The sequence below is a fragment of the Phacochoerus africanus genome, chromosome 4 (genome assembly GCF_016906955.1).
Source record: "Phacochoerus africanus isolate WHEZ1 chromosome 4, ROS_Pafr_v1, whole genome shotgun sequence".
In the NCBI taxonomy this organism is placed as follows: Eukaryota; Metazoa; Chordata; class Mammalia; order Artiodactyla; family Suidae; genus Phacochoerus; species Phacochoerus africanus.
This window is the reverse complement of record NC_062547.1, coordinates 17,447,035-17,459,596: the sequence shown is the minus strand read 5'-3', so window position 1 is coordinate 17,459,596 and position 12,562 is coordinate 17,447,035. Positions and strand designations below refer to the sequence as shown.

Here is a 12,562-nt window from a genome sequence, read left to right as displayed (position 1 = left end):
ATCATAGAGGGCAGCTTGGAAAAATCTTTAGTCATGCAAACCAGAGTTCAACTCCCCACTCAATGCCCTGCGTGATCTTGAACAAGAAACCTGACTTCTCTGAGCCACACTTTCTTCAATTGTAAGATGGGAAATTTAATATCTGTCTTGCACAGAGTTACTGTGGAAATTAGAATTAATGCAAAACTAGAACACAGTAGTAGGCTTTCAGTAAGTGCCATCTCTAATTATTATCTAACAGTATTATTTTTGGCCGTGCTTGAGGCAATGCAGAAATTCTGAGGCCAGGGATCAAACCCAAGCACAGTAGCAACCAGACAACACGGGATCCTTAACTCACTGAGCCACCAGAGGACTCCATAGCATTTTATTTTTATTTTATTTTATCTTATTTTATTTTTTAGTCTTTTTAGGGCCACAACCACAGCATATGTAAGTTCCTAGGCTAGGGGTTGAAACGGAGCTATAGCTGCCAGCCTACATCAACGCAGGATTCGAGCTGCATCTGCGACTTACACCACTGAGCAAGGCCAGGCATCGAACCCACGTCCTCATGGATACTAGTCGGGTTCATTACACTGAGCCACGACAGGAACTCCCACAGTAGCATACTTTAAATGACTAAGGTAATTCTCAGGACAGCAACACATGAGGAAGTACTATGAGAAGAGAATGGACAAAGGCTGACCACAAGCCCACTGATGCTAATGAAACACATGCTGATAGGCTTTTAGAGCAATAACTGGAGCCAGTCCCTTTCTTGCGACCTTTAATAAACCTTCTGAAGGCCTACTATATGTCAGGCACTATGCTTGCTACCTTCTCACCTCTCTTGACAAAAAAGAAAAGAGTCCCAGGCTCCTGATATGGGTTATTATGCAAGGCAAAATATTCCAAAGCTGGGAACTCAGATGTTAATCCAGAACTGGTCTCAATTATATGGGCATAGTAACAACTTCAATTACTTCGTCTATCTTTCACATCTGACCCAGTCTCCCTGTGTTCTCCTTAGTAACTGCCCTTAGTAACCGCCTACTATCTTGAATACACCATGCTCTTTCCTCACTTAGCATGTGCTATTCCCCTAAAATAAAAAGGTCTTTCCCTTTCCAAATCCTACCCGTCTTTCAGGACCTGACCGCGTAAAGCCTTCTTTGATGATACTTCCCTTTTCCCTGAAATTATACCACATTTAATCTCAGTACCATACAATGAAGCATTTGGCTCATTTACATTTTTTATATAATTACATGTAAATAAGTCTTGCCTCTACAACAACATTGTATACTGCCAGTGAGCAAAGACCAGGTATTATACTTCTTTTGTATTCCTGACAGTGCCCAGCAAAGTGCTGGAAAAAACTGTAATTCAACAAATACTTATTAGCTGGGTACCGCTCTAAAGCATTCTCCCAAAATAACAAGTACATTATGTGCACAATCCATATTCCCACCCTTGTTAGAAGCTCATGTCACAGAAATTTCAGTTGCTTCAACAGAGGATGTAATGCAGAGCAATATGCTGTTTGGATCCAACAAGCATATTCTGGGAGTTGGTGATTACGCTAGCTTTGACCTTTACAGAATTACAGAAAGAAGTCCCTAATAAATCAAGATAGATGCACACACAGCCATACATGGAACATGTGGTGGGCGATCAACTACACCCACTCTGCTTCTTCCATGAAAGAGCTGCCTGGGGTGCCGATCTGAATATGGAGAGGCCTTCCTTCTATGAATTCTTCCTCTTCCCCACCCCGAGGTAAATATCCATCCAGAAGACCTACTCAAAGAATCTTAACTAAGCAACTAACATAAGGTCCAAAAAATATATATCTTAACAAATTTGCACACTCCCTTGACATATACAGACTATTTTCTTTTTCTTTTGTCAAGCCGCAATGTTCCAAAAGATAAGGTTTAAGAAGTTGTCCAAAGCAACACAATGGAAGACCCAGTACACTAACATGTCCCGGGCAGCATTCTTTCTCACTACTTTTTTCCTAGGCTCTCTGGGACATTCTGTTGTTTCACAATAACCAGTCCTGCACACACAATCCTTCAAGAAGGTCAAAAAGCAAACACGGGGAAGTCAATGGTATTACCTCCTCATGCCTTTCTAACCCCGTCCTCAACCCTCCTTTAAGGCTAAAGGTCACAGGAGCTTATCAGCCAGACAAGGAGCCAGCAGAGTCACCTGACTCATACTACTTGGCCTTATCCTCTTCCTGCCATCAGAGCAAGATCTTCTGAGAAGATGCAACGGAAGCTAGGGAGATCAGAACCAGATGCACAGATCCCAGACACTCCAGATCCAGCCACAACCTCTACAGGACTGAAGGAAGAAACAGCAGGAGGAAAGTAAGGGAGGCAGGAGGAGCCAGGAAAGCATCTGCTCACCTCCTGAGTGAATCTTCCTCGGAGCTTTCCTCAGGCATGTCCTGATGTAAGGCCTCCTGTGACACAGTTCCAGATCTGCTGGACTGGGTATAAATTCGTTCCCAGTGGCCTGTCTCCTGGTTAAAGGCCACCCCCACAGTCCTCTCCTCCTGCGGACTAGCAGAGCTGCTCAACTCCAGCCTGCTGGAGCTAGGCGTTTGGCCCTCAGTCCGCTCGAGAGGTGGCAACTGGCTGCCACTTGAGGGCATGCCCTCAAAGGTACTGGGGACCTGCCAGGAGGAGCTGGCCTCGCCAGAGGAGTAGTTAGGTGTGCTTCTTTCCCAGCGCAGGGTGTCGTTGTTGAAGGTCAGGAGATTGTGGCAAGCGCGGCAGCGGTTCAGGTGGCCACGGGACAGGTTGGAGTTGTTCTCACTGCTATGCGGGGTGGGCTGGTGGGAGGGGCCTGGTCTCTCGGATTCAGTGTTATTGTTGAGCATTTCCTGGGCCTGCGGGGCCTGGGGGGCTTCCCCATTCAGGCTCTGGTCCAGCTCCTGAAGCCGGTCATACTCCAAAAAGAAACGTCTCAGGTCACACTGAAGCTCATGGCGAATGCTGCCTGGGTTGCTCTGGCTGGAGCCATTCCCTCCATCGGACTCAGCTGCCAACCCTGAAGCTGAAAATCCCCTCCCTTCTGTGGCTGAAGTGTAGACAGATGCTTGAGAGCCACCTTCCTGCTGTCTCAGCACAGACAACAAACTCACCGAAGAGGCACTGGTCCTGGGCGGGGGCATGGATTCCGCCTCACAGCGGGAGTTCAGACTGAGCACTGTCCGGGTCCACTCAGATCCCGTCAGCCCGGGAGCTATTTCTCGGTGATACCTCGAAGGGTGACTAGACAGAGGGCCTCCCAAAGAGCGACGGGTGGGACCCAGACTGAGGTTGCGGAGCGTGTTGCCGGCAGTGCTGCTCTGGACTGTACTGAAGGCAGACGGCCGGTTCAGGAGGCCCTGGTCCTGCTGCGTTGACGAGGCCTGCTCCGGGGGATGGAAGGGCTCGGTCTGTACAAAAGAAAAGGAAGGGGTAGTAGCCCTGGCAGAAGCAGAGGGGACACTGTCCTGGTGTGGCAAGAGGGAAGGAACTCGAGTGCCAGAGCAGCGGCTGCAAAGGCACAAGATCCCAAGGTGCTGGCAGCACTCGGCTGTGGGGTAACTGACCCGCTGTCGGAGCCTGATGTAAGCGGAAGTCCTGGGGCGCTCCATGGAGGGCGGAGGGGGAGGCGGTGGGGGTGAGGGGGTGGCAGAATCTTGCACTGTGCTTTGCTCTCCCACCTGGATGCCCGAGGAACGGGAGGACAGCATGTGCAGGAAATTGTGGAGGAGAGGTGTCCGGCGCACTGGCTGTGATTGCAGGAGGGCACGCTGACGATAGTGGGATAATTCTGTTCCATCTATGGGGATCTCTGGTTCGTCATCGCCCTGCAAAGTGGATCAAGGTGGGGCGGGGGTAGAGCCAGGTAGTTAGGTAGAACTTCTAAGTAAATCAAGAGAAACTACTGAGACTCATCCAAGGAAAACAATCTTTCTAGAGAGGCAACAACTCCACCCCCGAAGCCCTGAGAAATAACTGGTTCCAGATTCAGAATCATCATATAGTATTAAATTATTCACTTCCAATTAGCAATATTGCTGAACGAGTACAGCTGGCAAACCAATTCTCTTACAAAAGGCATTTCCATGACATGGAGGCAGTAAGGGAAAGCAAAATGTCAACCAGCCAGAGGCGCCTGAATAACAAGCATCCGGTTACTTGTTTTTTTTTTTTTATAATGCCTATTATTTATTTATTTATTTATTTTATTTGTCTTTTGGGGGCCGCACCCATGGCATATGGAAGTTTCCAGGCTAGGGGTTGAAACGGAACTGTAGCCACTGGCCTACACCACAGCCACAGCGTCAGTTCCTTAACCCACTGAGCGAAACTAGGGATTGAGCCTGCATCCTCATGGACACTAGTCGATTCATTTCTGCTGCACCACAACAGGAACTCCAACTACCCGGTTTACTTCTAATGGGACGACTGCTTGGGGGGTTCAGGATGGACTCCCTTGTCAAGATTACAGCTATAACTTTGAATATACAGTCTGAAGCTAGTCTTGAATCTTGACTGGAAAGAAACACTTGGGCACTGAAAATTAAAGTCCAACATAATCGTAAACAGAGCACCAGCTGAGAAGATAACCCACAGTTTAGATGGAGTTGGAACTTCTGCCTAACTTACCTGCTGATTAGAGGGGTTAACAATTGCTGTGAGTAAGTAGTGTCCAAGAGGATCAAATCTCACCAGACTGAAAACACAGAAGAAAGGGACAGACATGGATAGAGGAATTACATTAACCAAAAAGAGGTGACAGCCGTGTGAAAATTCTATGCAATCATTACTGACAATTATGGGATTACCCAGATATCACTTCATGCTAGAGACTTTCAAAACTTTCAAACAGATTAAAGCAATAAAGCTCAATACCTCTTGTTACGTCCTCACACTTGCCAGAATAAGGGAATATACGTTGCAAAAATAATTTTAGAAACACCTAGGCTTCCACTCCAGAAAGCAGCTACATGAAGAACCCAGCTGCTGATGTCAAAAAGCCCATCATAACAGAAAAGCAGAGAATGCTCCCAGACTCTGCTACAGGTTCAGGTCTCCCTTCACACAGCAGCTACATTGGCAAGAAGCATGAGTACTGGTTATAAGTAACAGTCTCAGCATCCAGGGACACAACTGAAACTAGAAAATTAGCTAATATCCAACTGGCATACCAAGAGGACTAAAGGAAAACAATGCATCAACTTTAATTCAGGCAGTATATGATTCTGAAGACTAAATATGTAAATATCAATTAGGATATTTGATACATATACATATCACCCCCTTCCAGTTTGATAAACAGAAAACCAGGGATGAGCAATTTACCTACCAACTACCCACCACCTGAATATCGTTCAGGTTTCCAAAAAAAAAAAAAGTATTATTCCAAACCCAAACATGGTGGGGTTTTTTTTGCTTTTTAGGGCCACATGTGGAAGTTCCCAGGCTAGGGGTCTAATAGGAGCTACAGCTGCTGGCCTATGCCACAGCCACAACAATAGCAACACTGGATCCCTGACCCACTGAGCAAGACCAGGGATGGAACCCGCATCCTCATGGATACTAGTTGGATTTGTTTCTGCTGCACCACAATGGGCACTCCAACCCAGAGAGGTTTGAACCTAAAAAAGATTCCAACAACTCTAGTTTATAGAGATCAAAAGATGAGACTGATAGGAACAGCTAAAATGAACAAAATGAACTGCTTCCTTGCTGATTGGCTAGGTGCTCAAGAAGTAGGAGGAGCGTAGGGATAACACCCTGCCCTGAGCAGGGAAAATGGATAATAATCTGTCTCCTGAGGTTTAAAGTACAGGTAAACATTCTCTGCCATGTTTCGTTTTTGTTTTTTTTTGGCTTTTTGCCATTTCTTGGGCCGCTCCCACGACATATGGAGGCTCCCAGGCTAGGGGTCCAATTGGAGCTATAACTGCCGGCCTATGCCAGAGCCACAGCAACTCAGGATCCGAGCCGCATCTTCGACCTACACCACAGCTCATGGCAACGCCGGATCCTTAACCCACTGAGCGAGGCCAGGGATCGAACCCGCAACCTCATGGTTCCTAGTCGGATTCGTTAACCACTGAGCCACGACGGACACTCCTCTGCCATGTTAATCCTATACCAGACAATGCTGGTGGGCAGAGCACTCACCGGACCCGTTCCATGTCACTGGCTGTCTTCACCACAGCAAAAGGTTCCCGTCGACTCCAGTCCCAAAAGTGGATCTCGTTGGCAGTGGCAATCAGCAGGAGCTGGGCCGTAGGGTGGAAAGCCAAAGAGGCAATGGCATTGTTGCTATCTGTGAACCAGCTTTCACTGCCACCCTATGAATGAACAAATCCCAAACATTCTCAGGTTACAAACTGCCAGCCAACTGAGATGTCAATTTCTCACGCGCACGCACACGCACACACACAAAAGGGTCCATTTAAGGTAAAACAACTACTTGTAGGGCCTACTTTAAATATGTCCTCTGAAGACAAACACCAGTGATCTGGTGGTGTCACCAATTTATCAGAAAAATATTACTGACATCTACAATCCATCAGCCACAAGCACCTGCATAGGTCCTGTTTCTGTAGCCTGTGAAAACTCAAGCTTGGTGGATGACATGTATACAACAACCCGTGATCCAATCACCAAGACAAGGAGCATACTGCTTTGATGATCATGATCAGACACAGTACAATCCTTGATCTAGGACAAGAGACATCCATCCTGAAGACGGCTGAAAGCACCTGCACTATGTCCTGATGGGCAGATAAACAGTGTGTTCATCTTAAAATGGAGGACTGTGAGCCAGACTCCCTATCAGTTAAGTGGACGACTACTGAGCAGGTACTCAGAGAGAGTCCTAAGGACCGCCCTGCTCTCTCGTTCAGAGCTGAGAGCCCAATGATAAACGAGCGTCTGCATTGAGAGTACCAAAAAAAAAAAGGAGGAGTTCCCTGGTGGCCTAGTGTTTAGGACTCGGTGCAGCCCAGGTTCAATCCCTGGTCTGGGAACTGAGATCCCACATCAAGCCATTACTGTGTGTGTGGCCGGGGGTGGGGGTGGGAGAATGCCAAAAAAAAGGAAACACTTACGTGTAAATCCCAAATCCTAACCTCCCCATCTAGGCAGCCAGAAGCAATAAGGCCTGAGATGGTGGGATGGAAAGTGACACACCATGGAGTGCGGCGGTGCCCAATCAGAGAGTGAACACACTTGCCCGTCTTCACCTCTGTGATATAGATATTATGGTTTACATGGGTGGAGGCCAAGAGAGTCCTAGGGAGTCAAAGAGTAGAAAGTAAATGTGAGGTGTGAGGGAGGGTAACAGACTTCATCAGCTTTGAACAACAAAGAAAATTGATATTTCCTCCCGATCCCAACATGAAAAAACTACACCCTGAGCATTACAAACAACAGCAACATTCTGATCTTTAAGGGCTTTTGGCGGAGTTCCCATTGTGGCGCACTGGGATCGGCGGTGTTTTGGGAACACTGGGACACAAGTTCGATTCCCAACCCTGCACGGCGGGTTAAGGATCTGGCATTGCTGCAGCTGTGGCTCAGATCACAACTATGGCTCAAATCTGATCCCTGATCCCTGGCACGGGAGCTCCATATGCTGCTGGGCGGCCAAAAAAAGAAGAGATTTTGGTGTCTCCATACTGTTCCCAAATGACACACAACCGCTTCAGAGAATATTGTTTCCAGGAGGGAAAACTATCATGCTATTGATGACCTATATCACACAGGCAAAGGACTGTTACTGAGAAACTCTCCAAGTTTTGATCCTCAATATTCACAGGTTCCTTTGCTTATTCTCATTATTTTTATGTTTAGCACTGCTCATCTACTTAATTTCCTTTCTGATAACACTGGCAAAGCTCTGTTCAATGCTTCAAAGAGTCTTTAGGGATTTGACTTGAACAATTCAGCTAGCCCAAATATACAGAAAACAACACAATCATGAGTCTTAGATAAAGTTTAGGTTAGCACTAGGTACCTGTCTGGGCTGAAGGCCAGTAAAAAGGTAGAGCGTGGACTATCCGGCAGTTCTACTCTCTGGGAAACAAACAAACAAAAGTTAGAATACATTATTTATAAACTATGGCTCTATCCCAAAAGCACTGAACCATTTTAGATTAGTATTTACAGTATAAGCTTAAAAACTGGAGACAATGATCACTCTACAAACTGAGAGAGAGAAATCTAAATTACCTTCAGGAAAAATGTCTAGCTCTAAAGGAGAAAGATATTTCTAGCCCATTAATTCTTCCAAATTTGTAAATTTTTTTAAAAAATCAAATCTCCAACACAAAATAAATTATATCCCAAATCTACATCATTAACGCATTCTAAGGTCCCATTCTACTGTCACCCCTGCAAATGCTATGTGGAAAATAGCTATTTTTCTTACCTTGCCCTCCCATTTCATCCATCGGGTTTTATCTTCCACCAGCTCCTGCAGAAGCCGCTGGGCTCCAAAGGTTCGAGTGCCCCGTTCTCGCCCCCAGAGTATCCGGACAGCATTCTTCTCTGGAACAACCTTCATGGCGCTCAGTAGCCACTGTCACACCAGGCACAGGAAAAGAAGGAGCGAGCAACAGCTCCACAGGCTGAAGCAGCTAAAACCAGGCCATTCAGGTCCTTGTAAGTTGTCTTCATGGAAATCTACGGTAAGCAGACATTAATGTCAAAGAACATCTATTCTGCAAGCAGAGAAGCTTTCCATTGCAAACACAATTCCGGCTCACTCAAAGAGGAAAGCACTCAGACACTTCTCCTAGAACTTTTCTTCCAGGAACATGTCATCCTTACATTCCTCTCATATCCTCCATAGCTCAGCCTCATATCTGAAGAACAGACCGTTGTCTAAAAGAGTTATTCCTTTTATCAGGCAGGAAGAACTTTTGCTACTAACATAAAGGTCTAAAACCCAATCAAAACCAAAACAAATCACCGTATCTGCACTCCCCTCATTGTGTCATGCTGATTCCCCAGTTGCTAGTACCCTTCCCTATCATTTGGGCAGCCTCCAAACTAAAGGACACATAACTGATTGTAAAAGGCAACTTGGGAGTTCCCATTGCGGCTGAGCAGTAACAAAACCAACCTGTATCCATGAGGATGTGGGTCCAATCCCTGGCCCCCCTCAGCAGATTAACGACCTGGTGTTGCAGTGAGCTGTGGTGTAGGTTGCAGACTCGGCTCGGATCGTGTGTTGCTGTGGTATAGGCTGGCATATACTGCTCCGCATTGACCCCAAGCCTGGGAACCTCCATGTGCCGTGGGTGGGGCCATAAATAAATAAATAAAAGGCTATTTGAGGAGTTCCTCTGTGGCACAGCATGTTAAGTATCTGGCATTGTCAATGGAGTGGCTTGGGTTGCTGCTGTGGCATAGGTTCAATCCCTGGCCTGGGAATTTGCACATGCCCTTGGTACAGCCAAAAAATAAATAAAGTAAAATGCCATTTGTAGTATGTTCTTATGCAGCAGTTTCAATTCTATCTCCTACCTAAAAGCAAGTGCACAGAAGTACTTTCAGGGTACCTTTCTCATTCTCTTTTTCTCTTCTCAGATACTTAACCCACTGAGCAAGGCCAGGGATCAAATCCCCATCCTCAAGACAATGTTGGGTTTTTAATCCACTAAGCCACAATGGGAACTCCCTCAAAAATTGTTAATATATCTGCAAGTTTGCCTCATGTCTCCATGGATAGAGATATGGCTCTATAGGGGTTGTTTTTCATTTTCTTGTGAACCATTTCAGCAAGCATCAAGACACTGTAACTGTATATATCCCACTATGCATCTCCTAAGAATAAAGACATTTGGCTTCATAACTACAAAACTATTACATCAATTATTTAGCTGATGATAAATTAATTGATGATAAATTGACTTAAATGATAAATTATCATTTATCAATTATCACAGTCTTCAAATTTCCACAATTTTCCAAAGTATCTTTTTAAAATTTTTTAGGAGTTCCCATCGTGGCGCAGTGATTAACGAATCCAACTAGGAACCATGAGGTTGCGGGTTCGGTCCCTGGCCTTGTTCAGTGGGTTAAGGATCTGGCGTTGCCGTGAGCTGTGGTATAGGTTGCAGATGAGGCTCGGATCCCACGTTGCTGTGGCTCTGGCGTAGGCCAGTGGCTACAGCTCCGATTTGACCCCTAGCCTGGGAACCTCCATATGCCGTGGGAGCGGCCCAAGAAATGGCAAAAAGACAAAAAAATAAAAAATTAAAAAAATAAAAAATAAAAATTTTTAAATTTATTTTTATTTTTTTATGGCTGCACCTGTTGCATATGGAAGTTCCCAGCCTAAGGGTTGAATTGAAGCCTAAACCATAGCTGCAGCCATACTAGATCCTTAAATCACTGAGCAAGGCCAGGAATCAAACCTGCATCCTCACAGAGACAGCGTCAGGTTAAGGAGCCATGATGGGAACTCCCAAAAAGTATCTTTAATAGTGACTTTAAAAAAAAAAAAAATCCAGGAGTTCCTGCTGGGGAGCAGCAGGTTAAGGATCTGGCATTGTCTCTGTGGCGGTGCAGGTTTGATCTCTGGCTCAGAAACTCGCATACGCTATAGGTGCAGTGAAAAAAGGAAAAAAAAAGAAATCCAGAATCCAATCAAAGCTCAAGCAATGAATGTGGATATTATGTCCCTTTAGTCCCTTTATTTCTAGAATGGCCTCCAGGTTTTATTTTGGTTGGTGTTGTTTATACTTGTTTGTTTACAACACACGCTTTTAATTTTTATTTAGTTATATATTTAAATGACTGCACCAGCAGCATATGGAAGTTTCCCCTCCGGGGATCAGATCTGCATCCCTGCGGTGGCCCAAGCCACTGCAGTCAGATTCTTAACCCACTGCGCCACAGTGGCAAGTCCACACATCAGCGTTTTAAGAAGACCGGGAAAGAGAGTTCTCTTATGGTGCAACAGATTAAGGATCCAGGATTGTCACTGCAGCGGCTTATGTTGCTGCTGTGGCACACGTTCTTTCCCTGGCCCAGGAACTTCCAACTGTCTCAGGTGTGCCCCCACCCCCCAAAAAAAGACCAGGATAGTTAACCTGTAGTCCACAGTTATATCCCAGTTTAGTCTGGTTATTTCTTCACAGTGCCATTCAGCTTGCCTCTGTATATTTCTTGTAAACACTGACCAGATTTAGGTTAAGTGGTCTGGGCAAGAACGCTTCACGGGTGATGCTGTCCAAGTCCTTCGTGATGCAGCACATCATATCCTCAGACTGTCTCAGTTAGTTACATGGTAAACTGCATGATTATTTGGCAACACATGATCACTTGCATGAGTCTGTATCAGCCAGGTTCTCTTTATAAAGGTGTATTTCCCCCTTTACAATTAGCCACCTGTGGCTAACGTTTGGCATCCTGTTTCTCTTCAACCTTTTGCTTAACAGTTTAGCAGTTACTGATGATTCTTTCTTAAATTATTTCATGTTGATTTTCCACTCCCATCATTATTTCTACATTTATTAGCTGGCATTCTTCTGGAGAGAACTTTCCCTTAATAACTGAAGCAGAGTTAAACACTTCATTTTTTCCCTTTAATTACTACCTCTTATTGTTTGTAACAACAAAAATTGGGGACAACCCAAGTGTCCATATGAAGGGGAAGAGATGACTAATAGGGTAAGCAAGATTCTCTGGGTACCAATAAAAAGCGATCTACAAGATAGTGTTCAGAAGAGGGAAAAGCAAGGGGAAATTAATGGTCACTTATTAGGGACTGAAGGAAAAAGGCGAATGGAGACAAAGATGAAAACTAGACTCTTCTTTTTGTTTGTTTGTTTTTTGGTTTTTCATCTTTTTAGGGCCGCACCTGCAGCACATGGAAGTTCCCAGGCTAGGGGTTGAATTGGAGCAGCAGCTGATGCCGGCCTATACCACAGCCACAGCAACACCAGATCCAAGGCACTTCTGCAACCTACATTGCATCTTTCGGCAATGCCAGATCCTTAACCCACTGAGCAAGGCCAAGGATAGAACCCACATTCTCATGAATACTAGTCAGGTTCTTAATCCACTGAGCCACAATGGGAATTCCAAAAGCTAGACTTCTCAGTGTTTTTGTTTTATGTTATTTTTACTATTTATTTATTTATTTGTTTGTTTGTCTTTTCAGCACCGCACCCCATGACACATGGAGGTTCCCAGGCTAGGGGTAGAATCAGAGCTACGCCACAGCCACAACAACGTGGGATCTAAGCTGAGTCTGCAACCTACACCACAGCTCACAGCAACGCCGGATCCTTAACCCACTGAGAAAGGCAAGAGATCAAACCCGTGTCTTCATGGATGCTAACTGGATTCGTTTCCACTGAGCCATGCTGGGAACTCCCATTTTTATTTTTAAAATTATCTATTCAAAATTTAATTTTAAAATATTTAATGATATGGAAAAAACACGTTAAGTGAAAAAAAGCAAAATACAAAATTATATACACAATGTGATATAAGAAAAATCTTTGAGACTAGTAATACAAAAGAAATAGAGAAAGTATTAA

The 12,562-nt window shown here is 45.1% G+C and overlaps 1 protein-coding gene across 9 annotated transcripts in view; it reads right to left on the bottom strand.

Annotated features, from left to right (window-relative positions):
- The window catches only part of AMBRA1 (autophagy and beclin 1 regulator 1), a 182,206-nt gene that overhangs the window by 140,351 nt on the left and 29,293 nt on the right, over positions 1–12,562 (bottom strand). For 4 of the 9 annotated variants that reach the window (XM_047775859.1, XM_047775858.1, XM_047775861.1 and 1 more), the window contains 6 exons: positions 8,437–8,690; positions 8,023–8,081; positions 7,115–7,298; positions 6,180–6,352; positions 4,656–4,722; positions 2,400–3,853 (listed from right to left, as the gene is read on the bottom strand). In XM_047775859.1, the coding sequence (XP_047631815.1) occupies positions 2,400–3,853; positions 4,656–4,722; positions 6,180–6,352; positions 7,115–7,298; positions 8,023–8,081; positions 8,437–8,571 (2,072 nt within the window). In that variant the 5' untranslated portion in view covers positions 8,572–8,690. The remainder of the gene's footprint in view (positions 1–2,399; positions 3,854–4,655; positions 4,723–6,179; positions 6,353–7,114; positions 7,299–8,022; positions 8,082–8,436; positions 8,691–12,562) is intronic. The other 5 variants (XM_047775863.1, XM_047775866.1, XM_047775864.1 and 2 more) reach the window with 2 other exon arrangements.